Source organism: Gavialis gangeticus, unplaced genomic scaffold (assembly GCF_001723915.1).
Source record: "Gavialis gangeticus isolate Ggan-Ray unplaced genomic scaffold, GavGan_comp1, whole genome shotgun sequence".
In the NCBI taxonomy this organism is placed as follows: Eukaryota; Metazoa; Chordata; order Crocodylia; family Gavialidae; genus Gavialis; species Gavialis gangeticus.
In genome coordinates, this window is record NW_017729020.1 from 5,814,581 (window position 1) to 5,837,068 (window position 22,488).

The following is a 22,488-nucleotide window of genomic DNA, read 5'->3' on the forward strand; positions in this document are numbered from 1 at the left end:
TGCTCCCCACAGGGTGTACGGAAGGTGCATGGGAAAGAGCATGAGCCAGCTTGGAGCTGCAGTTGTTGCCCTCTCCTGGGGGAAGCTGGAGGAAGGGAGGGACCCTGCACCAGGGACCCCCCATTCACTCCTCTCCCTTGTCCTGGGCACAGAAGGTGGAGACACCCCTCCACATGGCAGCCAGAGCTGGGCACATGGAGGTGGCCAAGTACCTGCTGCAGAACAAGGCCAAAGTGAACGCCAAGGCCAAGGTAGGTGTCGGAGGGATGTTGGGACCCCTGTCTGCCTGTGGGAGGGTCTTCAGGCCCCTCCCTACCCCCATGAGACCATGACCCCTCTCTGCTCCTCCCAGGATGACCAGACCCCACTGCACTGTGCGGCCCGCATCGGCCAAACCAGCATGGTGCAGCTGCTGCTGGAGAATCATGCCGACCCCAACCTGGCCACCACAGCAGGGCACACACCTCTGCACATTGCTGCGCGGGAGGGGCACGTGGACACTGCCCTGGCCCTGCTGACAACGGGTGCCTCACAGGTCTGCATGACCAAGGTAGGCAAGCGGTGCTGACAGGACAGGGCCGGGCGACTGGGCTCTGTGGTGGCAGTGGGCAGCTCCCTGCTGGCAGGCTTTCTCCCGTGCAGCAGCCCGATTGGTGCCCACTGACTGCCAAACCCTGAGGCTCTGTGTTTCTCCTCAGAAAGGATTTACCCCTCTGCACGTTGCAGCCAAGTACGGGAAGGTGGATGTAGCCGAGGTGCTGCTGGAGCATAATGCTGCCCCTAATGCAGCGGGGAAGGTAAGTGTTGCCCAGGGGCCGGGGCAGGGCCGGGGCTGCCTGTGCTGCATGCAAAAGGCTGGGCTCCCTCTGACCAGTGGGTGCTTCCCCCCAGAATGGCCTGACACCCCTGCACGTGGCTGTGTACCACAACAACCTGGAGATCGTCAAGCTGTTGCTGCCCAAAGGCGGGTCCCCACACAGCTCGGCCTGGGTAAGGCCCCAGTGCGGCGTGGGCACAGGCAGCAGGGCTGGGGAGCTCTGCTGCAAGTGGCTGTAGGGGAAGGGAGGATAAAAGGGAAGGGGCTGCCCTGCCAGGCCACGCACATGACAGCCGTACTCCCCCAGCAGAATGGCTACACCCCGCTGCACATCGCAGCCAAGCAGAACCAGCTGGAGGTGGCTGGCAGCCTGCTGCAATACGGTGCCTCTGCCAATGCCGAGTCCGCGCAGGGTGTGACACCCCTGCACCTGGCTGCCCAGGAGGGCCACGCTGACATGGTGGCCCTGCTCATCTCCAAGCAGGCCAACGGCAATCTGGGCAGCAAGGTGAACTGCCTCATGGGGCCAGCAGACATGGGCCATTTGGTGGGGGCTGGGGGTTGGAGGTCCTGATGTGCCAGGAGGTCTCCAGGCGTCCTTGGGAGCCAGGGGGTAGTGAGGTGCAGAACAGGGACCAGCCCCACCAAGCTATGACTTCACTGGGCCACTGGGTTCCCCGGGATTCTGTCCTTGCTGGGTCACCTCCTCGGACACGGGCAGCATTTGCATGCCCTGTCAGGCACTGGAGCCTGTGCCGTGTCTGAGCACAGCTGCAGCTCCTGGACGGGCCGGCGAGCTCCTGCTCCATCTGTGACCCTCTGGTCCTTGCAGAGTGGCCTCACCCCACTGCACCTGGTGGCCCAGGAGGGGCACGTGCCCGTCGCTGACGTCTTGATCAAGCATGGAGTCATGGTAGATGCAACAACCCGGGTAAGGCAGCAGGTGGTGCAGGGTGGGTCGATGGAGGCACTGCCTGAGCATGCTCTGGTGCTAGGAGTGCTGGCACAGGGGGGACAGCCATGGACACCTGCTGGTGGAGACGGGGGCAAGGCAAGGGGTACATGAGACCATGCCTGGTGCTGCCTTGCAGATGGGCTACACACCGCTGCACGTGGCCAGCCACTACGGGAACATCAAACTGGTGAAGTTCCTGCTGCAGCAGCAAGCCGAGGTCAACGCCAAGACCAAAGTAGGCAGAGTGGGTTGGCGTGGGGTGGGGCCCTGGGGCTGCTCCTGCATGGGGTGATGGACCAGGCTCACCCTGGTGCCTCGTGTCCTTGCAGCTGGGGTACACACCCCTGCACCAGGCAGCCCAGCAGGGCCACACGGACATTGTGACACTGCTGCTGAAGCATGGCGCCTCCCCCAATGAGGTCAGCACGGTGAGTACATGGGCACACGGTGGGCAGGGGCTGCTGGGGCTGTGCCCCAGCATCAGCCGCCTCCACAATCAGCTCCCCTGGCTGCACTAACCCCCTGCCCTTTCCTCATGCAGAATGGCACCACGCCCCTGGCCATCGCCAAGCGGCTCGGCTACATCTCTGTCACAGACGTGCTGAAAATTGTCACGGAGGAAACCAGCATCCCCGTGAGCCCTCAGCCCCTCCCTGTCTGCAGGCAGCCTGCTCTGCTCTGGGCTGGGGTCCAGGCTTGGGGCAGAGGTGGGGGGGCAGGGGTCTCAGCCACAGCCACTTAGAGCTCTGCTGCCACCTAGCGTTGCCCCCTCGGGGCTGTGCCCCATGCTGCCAGCTGCCCGCTGTGCCCCAGATGGGTTAGCTGCAGGGAGGTTTGCCCCCAGGGTTTCAGAGCGTGGGCCTGAGCCAGGGTAGGGCTTTGGAGTGGGGTGGCTGACCCTGCTCTGAGCCTCCCTGTCTCCCGCAGATGATCGGCGACAAGCACCGCATGAGCTTCCCCGAAACCGTGGATGAAATTTTGGACGTGTCTGAGGATGAAGGTGAGGGGCAGGAGTGCAGAGCCTGTGCACAGCTAGAGATCTGTCTCCCTCTCTCCCTCCTGTCTCGCCCCAACCCAGAGGCCAGGCCAGGCTGGAGCTGCAGGGACTGGGGTGCTCTGCCTGGCAGGACCTGGCCCAGCAGTCGCTCCCTGGGGTCACGGTCCCTGAGCTCCCCTCCACACACAGGGATGGCTCTGGAGCTGCTCTGGAGCACGGAGCCACCTGCCACCAACACAGCCCTGGGAGGGTTCTGGCCACAGTGCCTGGAGCTCCTTGGGGTCCCCAGGACCACACTCCCTGCCACAGGGTCCTGGGCAGCGGTCGCTGTGCAGGGCTCCTCAACTCTGACTCTTCTTGCTTTGCAGGCACTGCTCATGTCACTCTAATGGGTATGGACCATGTGTGTCACCGCGGCCCGGGCGTGTGCCCATCTCACCCCCGTGCACCACCGTCACTAACCCATCCCATGCTCCATGGCTTCCCATCCTCCCTGTGCCACCCAGGCGGGAGCCGGCTCGGGCCTGGCCCTGCCCCCGCTCCTGCACCCTGCCCATCTCCGTGTCTGTCCCGTGTGCTGCCATTGTGGTGATACTGCATGAACGGGCACGCGTTCAGCCGGGCCGGGCACTCCAGGCCACTTGGGGATGCCAAAGCCCGGGGTAGGGAGGACTCACGGAGGCTGGGGAAGGGGCCAAGCCTGTGCCATGCAACAGATAGGATCTGGGCTGGGCTCTGACAGTCTCGCCTGGCAGGGACTGTCCACCTGGAGCTGGAGTGGGAGCCCAGACTCCCCTTTCCCACCATGCCGCCCCACACTGCCCTGGCTCTGGCCTTCCTGCCCCATGGCTTGGGGGTGGCCAGACCTTCTCCTGCCCGTGCACTGACTTGCTGCCCTGGCGGCAGAGCCCCTGACCCCCAGGGGCTTATTCATGGGTGTCCACGTGGCCATGGATAGGCAGGCCTGGCCCCTGCTGGTGCATCTCCTGGTAGGTGCGTGCACTGAACGGGCTTGCCTCAGGAACAAGCCAGGGCGTGCTGCCTGCCCTGGGGCTCCACTGCTGGGCTTGGGGCACTGGCCATGGGACTGGCTAGCTGCTGGAGCAGCCTAACAGCCAGAGCCACTTCCAGCCGGGTTAATGTGTCACTAATCTGAGCACAGGCAGCCCCATTGGCAGAGAGAGTCCTGGCCAGAAGGGCCATGCACCCTGGCAGGAGGTCCCTGCTGGCACCAGAGACCCCGCTCCAGAGTTGTGGCTGGGAAGCAGAGACACTAGGCTGAGAGCGGGGTGTGCTGCCCTCCTTCAGCTCCCGCTATCCAGAGCCTGGGAGGGGGGGGACCTGGCAACCTTGCTCCCTGCCCTTGCCGTCCCTGGGCTGAGCCAGTTCTTGGTTCCAGGAGAGGAGCCAGTTGGATCCAAACTGGAGAAGCCAGAGACCAGGGAACAGGAAGAGGAGTTCATGCCCAAGCTGGACCACGCGTAAGGGCTGCACTGGCTGGCGGGAGGCGGGTGTGCCAGGAAGGTGCCAGGAGGGTGCCGAGAGTGTGGGCGTGGATGCCAAGTGAGGCCCTGAGCCTGTACTGGGCTCCTCCTTCGTCGGGGACCTGCCCACAGGGCCCTGACGGAGAAACAGCTCTCAGCCGGCATTGCACGAGAGTTGCTTGTGATGGTCTGCGTTGCCCTCACAGGGTGGAGTCCCCCGCCATCCCGCGGATCCCCTGCGTCACGCCTGAGACGGTGGTGATCAAGCCAGAGGAGCCTGAGCAGGTAGGAGCCCCCATGGCCATAGCCAGCCCCATGGCAGGGAACGGGCAACCCAGCCAAGGCGACCGTGCTGCATAGCCGCTGGGGCCTGTGGCACTCTCCCCAGGGGTTTTGTGGGCCAGGGCAGCCACACTGTCCCTAGCACCTCTGCAGGCTCCCCAGGCTGTGCCTCACTGCCCTCCCCTCCCACAGCCGTCCAAGGAGTTTGATGAGGATTCGCTTATCCCCAGCAGCCCGGCCACGGAGACCTCAGACAACATCAGCCCAGTGGCCAGCCCCGTGCACACAGGGTGAGTGAACGGCTTGTGCCCACACTTGCTCCTGTGCATGGGCCAGCCCCTGCATGACACTAGCGTCTGTCTGTCGCTGCAGGTTCCTGGTGAGCTTCATGGTGGATGCCCGAGGCGGGTCCATGCGGGGCAGCCGGCACAATGGGCTGCGGGTGATTGTCCCCCCGCGCACCTGCGCCGCCCCCACCCGCATCACCTGCCGCCTGGTCAAGCCCCAGAAGCTGACAACGCCACCTCCCCTGGCCGAAGAAGAGGGTCTGGCTAGCAGGATCATCGCCCTGGGCCCTGCTGGTGCCCAGTTCCTCAGGTGAGCCATAGCCCAGCTGCTCCCCAGGTCTCTGCCAATGCCCTGCACAAAGCTGGAGCCTGGGGACTGCTGGGGACAGGATTCGGGACATGAGGTATCAGGATCTGGATGCCTCATGGCACTAAACCCCAGGCCCTGCACTGCCCCTGCCCTGCGCCCTTGTGACAACATTGGCACCCCTGGGATTACATCCCCCAATCCCCTCTCATGCCCACATCCCACTGCAGCCCTGTGATCGTGGAGATCCCACACTTTGCCTCCTACGGGCGGGGCGACCGGGAGCTGGTCGTGCTGCGCAGCGAGAACGGCTCTGTGTGGAAGGAGCATCGCAACCGCTACGATGAGCGCTACCTGGAGCAGGTGCTCAGCGGCATGGACGAGGGTGAGCTGGGCCCCAGGGTGACGCGGGGGGCAGGGGCATGGCTGGCGTGTGGCCAGACGGGCCATGACATGGTGGGCCACGGCCTGAGTGTGGCACTGCCTTGCAGAGCTGGACAGCCGGGAGGAGCTGGAGAAGAAGCGGATCTGCCGCATCATCACCACAGATTTCCCTCTTTACTTCGTGGTCATGTCCCGCGTCTGCCAGGACTACGACCTGATTGGCTCCGAGGGCGGCAGCCTGCGAAGCACGCTGGTGCCCATGGTGCAGGCCACCTTCCCTGAGACCGCCGTCACCAAGAAGGTTAAGCTGGCCTTGCAGGTACCAGGCCTCCGCTAGGGATGATGCACAGACAGGCGGGCTGGGACAGAGGCGCGCGCAGGCCAGTGCAGACCCCACTCTTCTCTGTCCCACCACACAGGCGCAGCCGGTGCCAGATGAGCTGGTGACCAAGCTGCTGGGGAACCAGGCAACCTTCAGCCCCATTGTGACAGTGGAACCGCGGCGCAGGAAGTTCCACCGGCCTATCGGCCTGCGCATCCCACTGCCACCGTCCTGGAAGGACAGTCCCCGGGACAGCGGCGAGGGCGACACCACCAGCCTGCGCCTGCTCTGCAGCGTCATTGGTGAGCGCTGTACCTTCACTGGGTTTCAGGCCAGGGCATGAGTCAGCGTCACCAGCGCCCTGGGCTGGGTCTGTGCGGACAGGGGGTCTCGGGGCAGGGCCTGAGGGCATTTGTGACCGGGGCGGCTCCCAGGGGCAAGGGGGCAGAGAGGCTGAGGCTGGGCTCTGGGCAGGCACCAACCCCTATGGTGCTGTTGCAGGAGGAACAGCCCAGGCACAGTGGGAGGACATTACGGGCACCACCAAGCTGGTCTACACCAATGAGTGTGCCAACTTCACCACCAACGTCTCAGCCAGGTGAGATGCCGCGTGTGCGTGTGCCTGGACCCGTCTTGCCATGAGTGGACCATGCCAGCCCTGGGGGCCTGGGGAGGAGAGGGCCCGGTTAGTCCCTGCTGACGTGGCCCCTGCCACAGGTTCTGGCTGGCAGACTGCCCGCGGACGGCCGAGGCAGTGCACTTTGCCACGCTGCTGTACAAGGAGCTGGCAGCTGTGCCCTATATGGCCAAGTTCGTGGTGTTCGCCAAGATGAATGATGCCCGCGAGGGCCGGCTGCGCTGCTACTGCATGACGGATGACAAGGTGGACAAGACACTGGAGCAGCACGAGAATTTCACTGAGGTGGCCCGGAGCCGTGACATTGAGGTAGCCCCCAGCCCAGACCCTTCCCCATGTGGTCAGGTGGGGGACGTGGCCCTGGGGCCAGCGGGATGTGCTCATGATGGCTGTGTGGAGCCTGCAGCCCCTAGTGCTCGGGTAGGGATCGCTTCCTGGCGTGTGGATGATGGGGCCCTGGCGACAGCACAGGGGGACAGTGTCCAGGCCTGGGTGGGGCAGCTCATGCCAGCCAGCCCATGGGTGGCAGTGGGTCTGAGCCTGCGCTCTGTCCCAGGTGTTGGAGGGGATGCCCCTGCATGCCGAGCTCTCGGGGAACCTGGTGCCAGTCAAGAAGGCGACGCAGCAGCGCAGCTTCCTCTTCCAGTCCTTCCGGGAGAACCGGCTGGCCCTGCCTGTCAAGGTGAGGGGCGACTTCAGCCACGGAGGGTGGGGTTGGGGGCGGGTGTCCTCCTGCTCCCCCGTCTGACCAACCGTGTCCCGTTGTGCAGGTGCGGGACAGCAGCCGGGAGGCAAGCGGCTCGCTCTCGTTCCTGCGCAAGGCCATGAAGTATGAAGACCTGCAGCACACACTCTGCCACCTCAACATCACCATGCCACCCTGCACCAAGGTAAGCGCCCAGCCCTGTCCCAGCACTCAGCACCATGCCCTGGCTCCCCACACCGTCACCCTCCCTGGGCCAGGCGCTTGCCAGCTGTGTCCATGGCTGGGGCAGGGACTTTGGCCCTGTTGGAACGGTTGGGGGCTGGTCATCGTCCAAGCCCTGTGTGACCCGTGGCCCCTTCTGCTTCTGCAGGGGACAGGCAGCGAGGAGCGGAGGAGGACGCTGACGCCACTGGCCCTGCGGGAGAGATACAGCATCCTCAGCGAGAGCAGTCTGGGTATGTGCTGCTGGCCCTGTCCAGCCACTTTGCCCCACAGGCCGGGAGGGCAAAGCACAGGGAGGCACCTGCCCCAGTCCCTTGCCCGGGGCCCCAGTCACTTCTCTTCCTTGGTGGTGCCCTGGGCCCCTGGTGGCCCTGCTGCTGCACCTGTCACCTTGCCTAGAGGCTGAGCTGGCGCCAAGCACGTCCCTGGCACACCTGTCTCGAGCTGATGCCTAGGGCCACATGCCAGTGCAAACAGCAGCAGCGGGGGCGGGGCAGGCAGCACTGTGATTCCCTCTCCTCCCCCAGGCTCTCTGAGTGGCATGGACAAGGCAGACCTGAAGATGGCCATCATCTCCGAGCACCTTGGCCTCAGCTGGGCAGGTCAGTCCGGTCCCAGGGCACAAGGCCTCCATGTTGCAGGGCTCCTGAGATGCCTGTATCTCCAGAGCCAGCCTTGAGCAGGGGGCAGCCCAGTGCCCAGCCAGCTCCAGCCAACCGGGGTCTCCAGCACTGAGCTGCTGCACCTGGCAGTGGCATCAGCCTGTTGTCTGTGCATCATGGGGACAGCGTGCACAGGGCATCTCTGGTGTTGATGCTACCCCTGGTGGGCATGTGAGGCTGGGAGAGGCCTGGCCAGGTACACAGCGTAATGCCCATCCTGTGCTGTGCGTTTCACAGAGTTGGCGCGGGAGCTGCACTTCGGGGTGGAAGACATCAACCGGATCCGGGTGGAGAACCCCAACTCGCTGCTGGAGCAGAGCGCAGCCCTGCTTAACCTGTGGGCAAATCGTGAGGGCAAGAACGCCAAGGGTGAGTGTTACTTGGCAGCCCCTGCTGTGTTGACTGCTGGGGCTGGGCCCTCAAGCTGCTCCCTGGAAAGAGACCATGGGCACATCCCATGCCTTGAGATAGGGAGCCATCTCTGCACTTAGCTGAATGGCGATATGAGGCACCCTGCACATTCGCACAGCCATGCTCCACAGGCACACGTGTGCATGGGTGGGGTGGCTTGGCTAAGTCGCCCAGCTATGGTACACAACGAGCTGTCCTGTAGTCCCAGCGTGGTGTGTCACTGCCATTGTGGGCTCATATGTGGCTGGGGAGTAGACTGTGCTGCTGTGGGGCCATCAGCACCCACCCAGGGTGCCCAGAGGGCTTGTCCCCATTCCCTGCTCTGACATCAGCTCCCCCTGCGCAGTGGAGAGTCTGTACACAGCCCTGAGGAACATCGACCGCAGTGAGATTGTCAGCATGCTGGAGGGCTCCGGGTGGCATAGCCGTGGCCTGAAGTGTGACCGGCGCTACACCGACAGGGACTATTCCCTCTCGCCCTGCCAGATGAATGGTGAGTCCCTGGGCCTGGGCAGGCTGTGGGGCCCGGCAGAGCCACCCACTTGCACCACAGCCCACAGCTGGCCAGGCAGCTCTGCTCCTGCCAGGGATGGACCGGGGATCCCCAGCGCAAGGACTCGGAGGCCTCAGCCTGGCGTGTGGGGTCTGGGATGGGAGTTGGAGCCCAGCAGCAGCTGGCCACAGACGGAGACTGCAGTTCCCTGTGGGGCCAGACCCACACGCCCCTGATCCTGGCTGGTCACTGCCTTGGCCAGGCACACGTGACTACACCTTCTGTGCAGCCTGGCCCCAGTCACCCTCTGCACCAGCAGGTGCCTGGGTTTGGCCCTGGCAATGAGGGCTGGGGACCGGGCATGACCCAGGCGTCTGTGAGGGAGCAGGGCGCCAGTTCTGGGCTGATGCTGCAGCCAGTGCTGAGGCCTGGCGCTGGGTGTCTGTGGACGCTGCCTGCCGAAGGCTCTCTCCCCTCCGTTCTGTGTTCTCTCAAACACGCCGTCGGCGCAGTCAGGCAAGGCGCGCCCCTGCCATCGCTGCCCGTCGCCTTCCTCCTCTGGCCTCATCCTGACCTCTTGCTCTCATCCTCCTCTGCCTATCTCCACTGTCTCCACCTGGGCCGAGCCCTGCCGGAGCTGCTGCCTGTCACCAAGGGACTCACGCCCCACTCACAGCTGCGTGCGTCTGTGCATGGCCCTGCACGCTCGCTGCCAGCCCTGCCTGGACTGCTGCCTCCACCTTCCCTGCATGGCCCTGCTGCTGCCAGCTGCGCCACAGCCTCCCTGCACCCTTTTGCTGCTAGAGGAAGATCCCCCCCAGCCTATGCACCCGCTCTGAACCCAGCTGGGTTTAATAGCCAGTACCCCTCGCTGGCCCTCTGAGCCAGCAGTAGCGGTCCCAGGCACCCTCAGGCAGGTGCTGGTGCTGGCACCAGCTTCCCCCTCACCTATGAGGGTGGCATGGAGCTGGGAGAGGAGAGGATGGCTACCTGCCAGGGTGCCAGTGAGCAGGGAGCCAGATGGGGATCCCAGGCTGGGGACTCAGCAGCCTGGGAGCCTGCAGGGGCTACCCCACACCCGGGCCAAAGCAGACAGAGAGTGATGCTGTCCCTGCCCTGGGAACAGGTAGGCAGGACCCTGTGCCTACACCTGGAGGCAAAGTGCATAGTCTGCCTGGGCCCCGCAGCTTCCCCACGTCCCTCCCCAGCTGGGCATAGCAGGAGAGGCTGGAGCTGGGCCTGGCCTCCCCACTTGCACATCTGGACAGGGCCACAGCCAGACAGCACACACAGCTGTGCAGAGCAGGGACAAGGGCAGGGGCACAAGCGGGGCTCAAAAATGAGGGGAGGAGAGGCAAATGCAAGCAGAGCTGCCCAGGGACCTGCCCAGTGCTGCGGCGCACAGTCTCAGGTGCACATCCGAGTACTTCAGGGCACCTAGCTGGTGCCTGCTCCCACCTGCCCCCTGCAAGCCCTGGCAGGAGTGCAGGCCCCAGGGGAACAGCTCTGCTTCCGTCAGGCCACCTGCAAGGCACCCCAGGCAGGCAGGGGAGCAGGGTAGGGCAGCAGCACAAGGGACTCGTCCGCTTTGCCCCTGCCAACTCCCCCAGGGCCTTTCTGCCCAGTTGCAGCTTTGTCCCCTCGGCACGTGCTGCCTGTCACACCCCTGCCCCGCCACGCTTGTCAGTGCGGAACGGCTGCCAGAGATGTCGCCTCTGTCTGCCCCTGCAGGTTACGCTTCGCTGCCGGACGAGCTGCTCTCGCCCGCCTCCCTGCATTATGCGCTGCCGTCCCCTCTGCGTGCCGACCAGTACTGGAATGAGGTGGCCATCCTGGACGCCATCCCCATGGCCGCCACTGAGCCGGATGGGCTCCTGGAGATGTCCGAGATGCAGGTGTGGTCCTCGGGGCTCACGCCCTCGCTGGTCACGGCCGAGGACTCCTCGCTGGAGTGCAGCAAGGCTGAGGACTCGGACGCCACAAGCGATGGCCGCCTCACGGGGCAGCCCCCGGAGGACATGCCTGGCCCCGACCACCTGGGCTCCATGGACCTGGTGGAGGATGACACAGTGGACTCAGATGCCATGAATGGCCGCATTGACCTGCTGGAGCAAGAGGAGGGGCAGAGGTCGGAGGCGAGGAGGCCTGACGGGGCATGCCCAGCAGGGCCACAGGGCACAGAGAGTGAAGACTGTGTTGTTTCAGGCCAGCAGCGGGTGCAGGCCCGGATCACCGAGTCGCCCAGCGTGAGCCGTGTCATCGAGAGGAGTGTGGACAGGTACCACAGCCCAAGGGCCAGGCAGGCAGCCAAGGCAGGGGCACCGAGACCCTGCATCGGGGACAGGGTGATGAAGGGCATGGCTGTGCAGCCCAGCTGCCTGCCAGCTCCTGGCGATGCCCATTTCTCATCCACTGCACGAGTGCTGGGCCGGGCTGGCCTAGGCTGGGCTGGGGCTGGCGTGGAGCCCACCAGCAGACTGGGGCTCTGGCTGTGACAGCGGCTCATCCCGCAGGGATCAGGGGCACGGCGCTGCGCCTGGTGCTGGGGCGTGTGGGCATGGGCAGGAGCCATGTGCCGCGTGGGTGGTTTCGGTGGAGAAGCTGACCGCCTCTCTTTGTCTCTCTGTCTGTCTGTCTGTCTGTCTGTCTCTCCCCCCTATCCCTCTGGCTGGTGCCCAGGCTGCGGGACTGGAATGCAGAGGGCTCCTTTGTCTCCTGCCTACAGGACTTGCCCGAGGGCTCCTGGCAGGAGGGGGTGGCCCGGAGCGCCCACCTGCTGAATGTGATGGGGTCTGGCTCGGCTGCTGGGGCCTGGAGCCAGGACCAGGGCACGGTCCTGATGCCGCCCGCTGAGCGGATGCGGATCGACTCCGGGGAGGAGAGCGACTCCCGGCCACCGCCCTTGCACAGCCAGACCTTCAGCTCATGGCTGGAGGAGGCAGACAGCAGCTTCTTCGGGCAGACAAGGGTAAGGGGTGGCAGCGGGAAGACCTGTCCCCAGGCACTGGCACCACATTGCCTTGGGGCCTGGCAGAAGCTCTGCAGCCAGGCTAGATACTGCCCCTAGCTCAGGAGGGGCCCAGCTGCCTCAGCATCAACCCACCCTGCCGGATGCTGGCATCCCCCGCATGGTTTCTGCAGGTCATGGCCCAGAATAGCATGGCTGAGCCAGGCCCAGGGTTTTATTTAGCACCAAGCTGCTGCCTCCGCTCTCCATTTATAACCAGCAGCCACTCTGCACGCTTCCTAATCGGGTATCTCCCGGGGCTCCCGCCCCTGCGCCAGCCTGCCACGGCCAGAAATAGACCTAGCCAGCCGTGGGGGTCTGGCACTGGGCACCCGGTCAGGGCCAGGCAGAGCCAGCTGTGCCAGGCAGCGAGGAGTGGCAGGGCATGGGGGCAGCACGGCAGGCAGAGAAGGCAGCCCCCTCAAGCTGTGCCCCTCCATGTGCGCAGCCCCTGGGCCCCTGGCTGGGCCCTGATAGCACAGCCCCAGACTCAGGAGCCACGCGGGCAGCTCACTGGGGGCACCTCTCAGTGGGCTGCAGAGCATTGCAGGCAGGCAGCTGGGGACCAGGGGCCCAGCCCCAGCCCCTGCTGCTGAGCTTGGGGCCAGGGGCTGCCCCATGCTTCAGGCCCCATGGGTTCCCCTCCAGGCCAGATGACTTTGACAGGAGCTGAGAGTGCAAAGGACAAGCCCACCTGCCCGCCCCAGCCAGTGGCTGCAGCCAGCTGGTATGCGGCAGCTAAAATTACCGCAGCCTGACACGGCCCCTGTGCAGAACGGGGCAGCTGGCAGACCAGGCAGCACTCAGGGCTGCTGCGGGCTGGGACACCCGTGGGCGCAGGGCGTGAGCGCGGGCGCAGCGGCAGAATGCTGGCCTTCGTGACCCAGCTGCTGATCACCCTGGTGCTGCTGGGCTTCTTCCTGGTGAGCTGCCAGAACGTGCTGCAGATCGTCCGGGGCTCCGTGCGCTTCCTGCTCAAGCATGTCCACCATGAGCTGGACAAGGAGCTGGGCGAGAGCGAGGGGCTGGCGGACGACGAAGAGTCCGTCTCCACCAGGGTGGTCCGCCGCCGCGTCATTGTGAAGGTAACAGGGCTGTCCATGGCCCGCCGAGGCCCCCATCCAGCTGTCCTGGCCCCGAGCCGCTGCCCCCCCTCCGTCCTCTGTGCTCACAGAGCGCAGCAATGGCCCTACCAACCCCCACTCCTGCATAGCAGCCAGGGCTGCTCCGGGAGGCATCATGCGATGCGGGGGGTGGGGAAAAGGGGAGCAGGTCGTCTTTGCTGCCCCACAGGGGCTGGTGCTTTCCCAGGCCACATCTAACAGTGTCCTGGGCCGCAGGGGCCCTCGGCCTGCCTCACTCTGCTCTGCCCACAGGGCAACGAAGTGCAGGACATCCCCGGGGAGCAGGTGACAGAGGAGCAGTTCACTGATGAGCAGGGCAACATCGTCACCAAGAAGGTGAGTGGGGGCAGCCCTGGGGCAGTTGGGGGATCCTCTGGGCCCCCCTCTGCTCTGGGGACTGCCACGGGCCTGCAGGGGAGCCCGGGGTAGAGGCAGGCATGCCCTGGGCACGCTGTGAGCAAGCAGAGTGGGACAGGCTGGCCGTGGTGACCCGGCACTCTGCGCAGATCATCCGGAAGGTGGTGCGGCGGCTGGGCCTAGATGAGGAGGACGATGAGCGAGCACGCGAGGAGGTGATCCTGGAGGGCTCCCTGCAGGAGGCCCAGGAGCTGGAGGCCGAGGCTGAACACTTCATGAAGTATGGCCTGCTGCAGCACGACAGCCTGGGCAGTCAGGTACCGCTCGGCCCCTGCCCCTGCCCCTGCCTCTGCCTTTCTGCTTCCACCCACGATGCTCCTCTCCTCTCCTCTCCTCTCCCCTGCACACCCGCTCCCAGCTCTGGCTCAGCACCTTCTGCCTTCTGACTCTCCTTTTCCTCTCCTGTCCTCTCTGTCCATCTGTCTCTCTCTCTCTGTCTGTCCTTGGGCGTGCTGCTTCCTGTCTGCTGTGGTGCCAGGAGGAGGTGCGTGGGCGCAGCCCGAATGCGGAGCTCATCGGGGGCAGGATGGGGGCTCACATAGTGAAACGTGCCAGCCTGAAGCGGGGGAAGCAGTGACCCCGAGTGGCCTCTGTCGAGGTAACGCCACCAGCATGCTTGCCTGGCCCCGCACCTACTGCAGCCCGGCACGGGGCCCCTTGGGATGACCTTGGCCATGGCACCCTGGAGGGAGAGAGACCATGGCCATGCCGTTGTGACACATGCACTGGCCTGCTGAGCGCCTGCCTGGTGCTGCCAGCAAGGGGTGCTGTGTGTGCTGCACACCCCATGCCAAAACTAGTGCCCGCCCAGGCCAGACACAGCCAGTCCCTGCACCAGCCTTCCTGGAGCATCCCAGTGGGCTCTGGGCACCAGAGGGCAGCACGGAGGCTGGCTCGCCCACAGCGCAGACCCACCGAGCTGAGAGGATGGCCCAGGCCTCCTGTGGGTGCAGCTCCTACAGCAGCACAGCCGTAGCAGGCCGATGCATGCCTGTGCACAGGCAGGGATGTGCCCACGTGCCATCTGGCTCCAGCACAGTCCCCAGGGGTGCCTGCGCGGGGCCTGGGCTCTGGCAGCTGGGAACAGGGCATCCACTGTGGGGGACAGCTGCCCCTCCAGCCTCCATGTCACTCTGTGTGCCAGTGTGGCGTGGCCCCTGCTGCCTGGGCCCAAGCAGTCTGTGCCCGGTGGCACAGGACCTGTGGTGCTGCAGGGGCCCAGCAGGTGGCTTGGCCAGCTGCCCGCGAGCACCGCCCTGCCCTGGCCCCCAGTAACCCCCTCCCTGCTCCCTCCCTCCTCAGGACCTCACCTCAACACCAACCCACTGATCTGCACACGCGTCCTGACCCCCACAAGGAGACGCAAGAGCCGAGCGCCGGCGGGAGCGGGGCCGGCCGTACGTGTTTCTATAGGCTACCGGCATGATTTCTGTACGAGACTTACTTACCGTCCTATTCGCATGATTGACTGATGCAGACGCATGAGCTACAGTACGTACTACCGACTGGGGGCCCTGCACGGCCAGGAACCCAGGAGACCGGTCCTGGGGCCTCCCGGCCCCACCGGGGAGGTGTGGGCCAGGCCGGTGGCAGGTACCGTGGGCAGGGTGGAGACGGCGCCACGGCCAAGCCCCGTGGGGTGTCTGCAGATACATGGAGCCGCCCACGGCCAGGCAGCCCCGACTCGTCTCCCTGGCCTCCCCGCCAGCCTCGCCATCTCACCCCTCCCCGTGAGTGCTGCGGGCGTGGGGAGCAGGCCCCATGCCGGCAGGGGCAGGCAGAGAGGGCCAGGCTGCAGCAGCTGCCCAGCGTGGGTAGGTGGGCAAGCCCCCGAGTAAGGGGAGGGCACTGGGCCGAGGGCCGAGCCCGCTGCTTGTGTTGAAAGTGTAAACTGTACAGTACTCAGCCTTGTGTATATGAACAATAAATACTATGCAAACCCGGGATGCTCCCGCCATGTGTACGGAGCACCGACAGCTCGGCCTTTGGCCAGTGGCAGGGCAGGGCAGGGCGGCTTGTGAGCCCACAGCTCCAGCCCAAGGGGCCCTGCAGGAGTGGCCAGGCACAGGCCCGCTGCCCATGTGCGCCTGCTCACTCCCTGCCACCCACACAGGGGCAAGGGTGCTGGCTGCCTCCCACCTTCATCAGCCCCCACCATGGGTGGTGCCAACCCACCCAGCACAATGTCATCTCACAGAGACAGGAGGGGTCATGGTGCTGCAGCCCTCCCCTCTGCGCCGGCCCCCGTCGGCCTCCACAGGCGGGCGGCCACACTAGCACAGCCCAGCAAACGCTGACCCTTGCAGGACCAAGCCCTGTGCCTCGGCACAACAGCATTGCCCAGGGACCTGCCCCTGCATATCCCCGTGGGACAGTAAAGCCACTGCCCCATCCTGGCCCCAGCCCAGCTGTCCATGCCTGTATCCAACCTGGCAGGAGCTGGGGCAGATGCAGAGACCTGGGCTATTTTAAGGCATTTGGTAGATGGAGTCTGCTGCAATACATGACCCCTGCTGGCAGGTCACAGGCAGGGGCAGTGGCTGCTACCTTCCCTGCCCCCACGTCCTTCACCCGCCCCCAGGCCCCGGGCACAGCAGAGGCGCCTGCAGGGATCTCAGGCTCTGCATCTTCCTGGGGGCTGATGTGGCCCTGGCAGCCACATGCAGCCCACACACCGTTGCCGACATGGACCGTGAGGCATCAGGCAGGCAGCCCCCTGCCCCTGCTGCCAGCGGAGGTGTCGGTGCAGGGAAGTGAGCAGGCAGGGCTTGGCCTTGGGGAGCGCCGCGTGCACGGCCAGGGGCGCAGTACGTCCATCCCTCCCCTCTTTCTGCAGCATAGTTGCCCCACCCCGCCAAGGCCACCGGCAGCCCCGTAGTGTAGTGTGGGTCCCGCGCTTCGGCCTCGCGTGCTCGTAGGGCATGTGCTCGCCGCTCGCATCGCTGGCAGGGCCGCAGGGGCCGCGCTGGCCTGACGCCTAGGGCATGCCGCCACCGCCCGCGCGCTAGACGCTTTTTAGACATTTTACAGTTCTGTTGACTTCCTTTTTTATTGTTATGGGAACGAGCCTCGGGGACCCCGTCCCCGGCGCAGCCCCGATGTATAGACCATTCCCTGTACACCAGCTACCGACTATGACTTAATAAAGAAACAACACCGCTCCGCCTCCTCTCTGCTTCTCTGTGCGCAGGGTGGGTGGGCAGGGGAGGACTCCGGGACACATCCAGCCCCCAGGGCAGGGGCAGCAGGGACCAAGTAGGGGCCTATCCTGTGCCCTGGCTGCACATGTGCTGTGGCAGGAGGGAGGACTGCAGACACTAAGGGTCCCTGGGGCTTGGGGCCAGCGAGGGAGCTGGAAGCGGGTGACGGGCCAGGACTGGGAGGTGACTGTTGACTGCCCTGCGTCCGGCCAAGGCCCAGGTCCCCATGTGGCCACAGCAGCCTCTTCCCCAGCTAGGGAAATGGCTTCTTACCTGCAGCCCTTTGTTATCACGCAGTGTCCAGCCGGGTGTCCGTGCACGTGCATGTGGGCCTGGTGCAGCCAGCTCCTGCTCGCTCTGTCCCCCGCGGTCCCTGGGGCAAGCGCTGTCCAGCACCGCAGATGCTGCGGGGGCTGCAGCCCAGGAGCTGCGAGCTGCCTCTCCTGGCCAGGGGCGGCCCCAGCTGCAAGCAGGCTTTGTCCAGTCACTGCCCCACGTCCCAGGGGTCAGTCCCACCAGGCAGCTGCGGCGGGGCCAGACGCGCACACAGCTGACCTGCTGCGGACACGCACTGAGCAGCCCCCATGCACCCGGCAGCCGTCACATCTGCAAGACCGTGGCATGTGCGGGCAAAAGCACACCTGCCAGCCAGCTGCCCCACACACAGGACTCGGGCCTGCCCCACAGTCACCCCACACAGCAACTGACCCTCCCTACGTGTGCATGCATGCATGCATGCGCGCGCACACACACACACACACCCACACACACACACGCACGCACAAACAAAAGCCAGAGGTGAGGAAGCATAGACATGTTGCGTTGATGTGCACACAAGTGCGCTTCCTGTGCATGCATGTCCCACAGGGCATGTGCACTCGCAGACATGCAGGTGACATGCAGCCTGCTGGCTCTGCCCCTTCTTTTCCCAGGCAAGGGGGTGCATACCAAGGGGTGAGAGCCCAGGCACCATCTAGCCCCTGGCCCATTGCCTCACCCATGCCCAGGCCCGTATCCATCCGGCACCCCAGCCTCGTGCGCTTCGTGTATGGCCAGCGTTGCATGCAGCAGCCCAGGTCCCGGGGCCAGCACCTACAGCGCAGGTGGCACCGGGCTGGGCCGGCAGGAGCTAATGAGCCGGCAGCCATGGGGCCTGTGCAGCCGGTCTTTCAAACTGCAATTTGTCTAGGGTGAGCCAATCCTGGACCGGGCCTGTCACCCGGCCAATGGCCGTGGGAGCCGTGGCCGCCTGGCCAATGGGGGCCCAGTATTCTAATGGACCACGTCTTTATCAGAGAAATGTTGCTTCGCCTGAAGTTAAACTTGGGTGGCAGGGGCTGGGGCGCAGCCGCTCCGGTGCAGGGACCCCAGCCGCGCCGCCACCCCCACCGCCGCCGTCGCATGGGTGCACCTCGCCTGGTGCTGCACCGCTCCTGCCTGCCCATCCTCCCCGGGGAGGTGTGTGCCACCTGGCCGTGGCGGCGCTCGCTGGCAGTGGCTGGCGCCCGTGCGTTACACTAGGGCGTGGCAGGACCGTGGCTGCCCTGTAGGCTCCAGGCTGCTGGGGATGGGCATGCTGCAGCACGGCGCGGGGCTGCAGCGCTGAGGGCAGTCTGGGCGTGGTGCTGGCCGGCGGTGGCGGTGGAGCCATGGACTCCAACCTGCAGGGCACCTTTCTGCTGAACGGCCCCTCGCTGGGCCCCTTCCCCGAGGTGAAGGCGCCTGTGTGCCAGTACTCGGTGCAGAACTCCTTCTACAAGCTCAGCCCCCCGGCCCTTGGCGCCCAGCTGGCGGCTGGCACGCCCCACGGCATCACCGACATCCTGAGCCGGCCGGTGCCGGCGCCCAGCGGCAGCCTCCTCTCGGGCTACCCACATGTGGGAGGATTTAATGGACTGGGCTCCCAGGGCGTCTACTATGGCCCCCAGGCTGGGAGCTTCGCCAAGGCGGGGGCCGAGTACCCGTCCCGGGGCCGGAGCTGCTGGGCAGACACCGGGCAGGACTGGCGCGGCGTCCGGCAGTGCGGCAGCAGTGAGTACCATGGGCAGGGCAGCGTGGGGTGGGGAATGGGAGGCAGTTGCAGGAGCCCAGGGCACTGCAAGAGGGGGCCCAGGTTTGGCATGGCATTTTTCCCCCCACCCTCCAGCTTGCCCTGCCTGGGGGAGCACGGCACGGCACCGGCGCTGCTTGGAGCCGCACGACTCGGGTCCCTAGGGGATGAGTGGCCAGGCGGAGTGGCTGCACCTTCCTGCCCTGCCCCCCAGTCATGACGGCAGGTCCCCCGGGACTGAGGGGACGATTCCTGCACTGCTGCTGCGGGCACACGGGGAGCCACTGCACGACAGCCGCAGACTCTCTGCTGCACTGGGAGAGAGGGGGAGGCTCTGGGGACCCTGCAGAGGAGCCCTGCTTTCCTGGGAGTGGGAGCCCAGCACCACTTCCCGCTCCCCACAGCCCCGCGCACCCCAGCTGGCCCCGGGACAGCACAAGGGAGCCGCCAGCTGGGGGCCCCGCAGCAGCCGGTGGGGTCCCCGGGCTGGGGAAGCATCTTCAATGCTGAACCAGTGGTCTCAGCCCCAAACCAGCACTAGGACTCCCCTAGCCCTGAGCCCTAAGCCCCCTCCCCACACCTTCCCTATGTCTCTCAGGCCCAGCCAGCCCTGAGGGGGGCATGGGGGTCCAGCGCAGGGGCCACCTGGGCTTGGGTGCCGCAGCAGCCACACATCCCCCCACCGGGTTCCTGGCAAGCACTGGGCTCCTAGGGTGCGGGGACAGCCCCAGCAGGCAAGCTCCGACCTCAGGGGCAGCGAGGCAGGCGCCCATGTCTCTGGGTGCTACCCGGTGCGGTGCCCGGAGCTCTTGGTGGCAGGCAGGGACCGCGTCTCTGGGTAGGGAGTGTCGCCCTGGGCTGCCCAAGCCCCCCTGCTGCACAGGTCCCCAGTGGAAGAGGGGGCAGGGCTGCGCCCCGCCATTGTGGGAGCAATCCGGAAACAGGGGAGCTGCAGCGCCTTCTCTGGGGCAGCTGCGACATGGGCGGCCTGCGGGGGTGGGGGTGGGCAGCAGGGGTCTACACTGGGCAGCAGGGAGCTGGGGGGGTGCATATGGGAGCTGTGGTCACGTCTCCCTGCAGGGTGGCTGCCTGGGAGGGGCAAGGGCCAGTCCCGGAGCTCAGCCCCCCTCTCCCCGCAGCCCCCGCGCACCTGACAGACAGCGTCCACAAGAAAAAGCACACGCGCCCCACCTTCACCGGCCACCAGATCTTCGCGCTGGAGAAGACCTTTGAGCAGACCAAGTACCTGGCGGGGCCCGAGCGGGCGCGGCTGGCCTACTCCCTTGGCATGACGGAGTCCCAGGTGAAGGTGAGTGCCAGGCCTGGCCAGGGTGCCTGGGGGCAGGGCGCATGGCCTGGCGCCCCGTGGCCTGGGGCCGGGAGCCGGGCGGTGCAGGCAGGGCCGGGCGCGGGGGCCTGACGCTGTGCCCTCCACGCCAGGTGTGGTTCCAGAACCGCCGCACCAAGTGGCGCAAGAAGAGCGCGCTGGAGCCGTCGTCGTCATCGCAGCTGCAGCCGCAGCGGGCGGCCGGCGGGGAGCGCGGTGCCTCTGAGCCCGAGGACGATGAGTACAACAAGCCGCTGGACCCCGACTCAGATGACGAGAAGATCCGCCTGCTGCTGCGCAAGCACCGTGCCGCCTTCTCAGTGCTGGGTCTGGGCGCCCACAGCGGCTGAGCCTGCCACCAGCCCTCGCCTCGACCAGAAGCTGCCGGGGTGGGGGGGCGCGTGGGAGGCAGAGCCCGTGCCTACGTCCTCAGGGCTGGGCTGCCCATGCAGCGTTGCCGGATGGCCGGCCCAGCCCGGCTGCAGGGTGCGGCAGCCACAAGTGCAGGGCCAGGGGCTCTGCACCGACGGGGCGGGGGCCGTGCCTCAGCATGTCTCGGGGCAGCCAGCGTCAGCATTGATGAAATAAAGGTCCCAGCCAGGCGTCCAGGTGGTGCTTCCGTGGGGCGCGGTGCAGCTTGCAGCTCGCGGCGGGGGTTGCAGCCAGGAGGGCCGGCGCTGCCCAGGGAGGGGGCACAGGGCCAGCTCTGCTGCAGCAGGCTGCATGGCTCCTGAGGTCCCTGCTCGCTGCCGGCGCTGGGAGAAGGGTGGAGGAGCAGGGCTCCAGAGGTCACGGCTGGTCCCGCCCTGGCAAGGCCAGGCCGGCCCCTGCCTGTATAACTCCTCCGTGCAGCCAGCCCCGATACAGCCCCAGCGCCGGACCACGGTAGCCACATCCTGCTACTGCGAGATGTTAAAATCGGCTCCAAAGATCCAAAATCAGCGGGGCCAAGAGCCTGCAGTTTGCACGTCAGAGCCAAGCAGGGCCCAGAAGGCAGCACTGCCGTGGGGGAGCTCGCAGCCCTGATGCTGCTGGCAGCTCCCGGCACGGGCACTCGCACGGGGTTGGGGGGCCCCTTCTTTTTTTGCCTGTGCCTGGAGTTTGCACTGGGGCGTTGCCTCCCTCGCTCCTCATTAACCTGGCGCTGACCTCTGTCCCTGGAGCTGCCATGCTGCAGGCGTCACGCACCCCTGCTTCCACCCGCCCAGGGCTCAGTGCTGGGGTCCTGGGGCCCGGCAAGTGGGATGTGTTGCTGGGGTCCCAAGGAATGCCCCTTGCCACCCCCGCCCGTGCCAGTCCAGAGCTTGTCCCTGCCCTGGGGTGTGGGCCCCAGCCCTTAAGACCCAGGTGTAGGCCAGGCATGGGGCTGCTGTGGCTGCCCCTGCCCCTGCAGACGTGGCGGGTGGACAGTGCTCCCGTCATCCAGCCCCAGGCCTGATGCTTAGGGTGCAGGATAAAGCCCCCCGTGGGGCAGGCTGCCTGGCTCCTCCTAGCACCGAGCCCCTGCGCCTGGAGCAGCTGGAGCCCTGGGAGCAAGAAGGCCCAGGCCCACTCCTACTATGGCAGGTATTTGGGGCCCTGCCCAGGATGGGCTTCAGCATGGGTTTGAATCCTCTTTTCCAGCCCGTGCTGGGAGGCCCCAGTCCACACCCATGTGGCAGCAAGCAACGGCATGGCTCCCCCAAGTGCCACCCGTGCCTTGGAGTGACGTGCTGGCATGGCCTCAGCCACGACGGTGCGGGGCCAGGGCCAGGAGTGGGAGCACTGCCCGGTCCGTGGGGTAAGTGCACACGCCTGGCCCTGGCCCTGGCCCTGGCCGGAGCCCGGCTCCAGCCCTGGGGCTGGGTGTTTGCTGCTGGGGGCTGACGCCGGGGGCCCAGGCCAGCCCCCACTTCACACAGCGGGCAGAGGGGGCGGCACAGCAGTGCCCCCTCCCAGCGCCGGGCCGGGAGAAGAGGAACAAGGGTAGTGGGGCTGCCCGACGGCGCAGGGAGAGGCGGGGGCACAGCCAAGCTGCACCCAGCCGAGCCTTGTGTCGGTGGGGTGAGGGGCAGTCAGCCCTTAGCCCCAAGCAGGGGGAAGGGGGGAAGCAATTAAGGGCCAATTAAAGCCATTTGCTGGCTTCTTAGGAATGGGGGGGGGGCTTGAAATAAGGCCCATTAGGGTCAATTAAGCTCTTCCCGTTGTGCCAGGAAGGAAATGCGGGGGGCCAGGGCATGGGGGAGCCGGCCGGGAGCCTGGAGCAGGGCAGTGCCCGGCCGGGGGGGGCCGGGAGCGGGTTCAAAAGTCGCCGGCGAGGCCTCTCGCTGGAACCGATTAGCAGCGAGCAAACATCATTTATCTTGCGCGCTGAGCGGAGCCCATTCACCTGTCGCAGCCGCACGATTGATGCCGCGT

The 22,488-nt window shown here is 66.1% G+C and overlaps 2 protein-coding genes across 13 annotated transcripts in view; both read left to right on the forward strand.

Moving 5' to 3' along the window:
• The window catches only part of ANK1 (ankyrin 1), a 64,166-nt gene extending 47,493 nt beyond the window's left edge, over positions 1–16,673 (forward strand). For 3 of the 12 annotated variants that reach the window (XM_019514413.1, XM_019514419.1, XM_019514424.1), the window contains 32 exons: positions 153–251; positions 353–550; positions 699–797; positions 892–990; positions 1,125–1,325; positions 1,650–1,748; positions 1,909–2,007; positions 2,102–2,200; positions 2,314–2,406; positions 2,700–2,772; positions 3,138–3,161; positions 4,169–4,250; positions 4,460–4,538; positions 4,728–4,825; positions 4,908–5,132; positions 5,360–5,514; positions 5,621–5,832; positions 5,933–6,137; positions 6,337–6,433; positions 6,553–6,781; positions 7,029–7,154; positions 7,243–7,362; positions 7,549–7,633; positions 7,928–8,002; positions 8,300–8,431; positions 8,820–8,966; positions 10,698–11,244; positions 11,646–11,934; positions 13,350–13,433; positions 13,604–13,771; positions 13,993–14,112; positions 14,817–16,673. In XM_019514413.1, the coding sequence (XP_019369958.1) occupies positions 153–251; positions 353–550; positions 699–797; positions 892–990; positions 1,125–1,325; positions 1,650–1,748; positions 1,909–2,007; positions 2,102–2,200; positions 2,314–2,406; positions 2,700–2,772; positions 3,138–3,161; positions 4,169–4,250; positions 4,460–4,538; positions 4,728–4,825; positions 4,908–5,132; positions 5,360–5,514; positions 5,621–5,832; positions 5,933–6,137; positions 6,337–6,433; positions 6,553–6,781; positions 7,029–7,154; positions 7,243–7,362; positions 7,549–7,633; positions 7,928–8,002; positions 8,300–8,431; positions 8,820–8,966; positions 10,698–11,244; positions 11,646–11,934; positions 13,350–13,433; positions 13,604–13,771; positions 13,993–14,091 (4,437 nt within the window). In that variant the 3' untranslated portion in view covers positions 14,092–14,112; positions 14,817–16,673. Of the gene's footprint in view, positions 1–152; positions 252–352; positions 551–698; positions 798–891; positions 991–1,124; positions 1,326–1,649; positions 1,749–1,908; positions 2,008–2,101; positions 2,201–2,313; positions 2,407–2,699; positions 2,773–3,137; positions 3,162–4,168; positions 4,251–4,459; positions 4,539–4,727; positions 4,826–4,907; positions 5,133–5,359; positions 5,515–5,620; positions 5,833–5,932; positions 6,138–6,336; positions 6,434–6,552; positions 6,782–7,028; positions 7,155–7,242; positions 7,363–7,548; positions 7,634–7,927; positions 8,003–8,299; positions 8,432–8,819; positions 8,967–10,697; positions 11,245–11,645; positions 11,935–12,399; positions 13,059–13,349; positions 13,434–13,603; positions 13,772–13,992; positions 14,113–14,816 lie in introns of those variants that run through there. The other 9 variants (XM_019514420.1, XM_019514421.1, XM_019514415.1 and 6 more) reach the window with 9 other exon arrangements.
• A 791-nt stretch (positions 16,674–17,464) lies between these two features.
• NKX6-3 (NK6 homeobox 3) lies at positions 17,465–20,829 on the forward strand. The gene is made up of 3 exons (XM_019514429.1): positions 17,465–18,745; positions 19,904–20,073; positions 20,205–20,829. Exons 1-3 carry the CDS (start codon positions 18,364–18,366, stop codon positions 20,439–20,441), a joined length of 789 nt encoding a protein of 262 aa, XP_019369974.1. The 5' UTR covers positions 17,465–18,363; the 3' UTR covers positions 20,442–20,829.
• Positions 20,830–22,488: the final 1,659 nt, after the last annotated feature.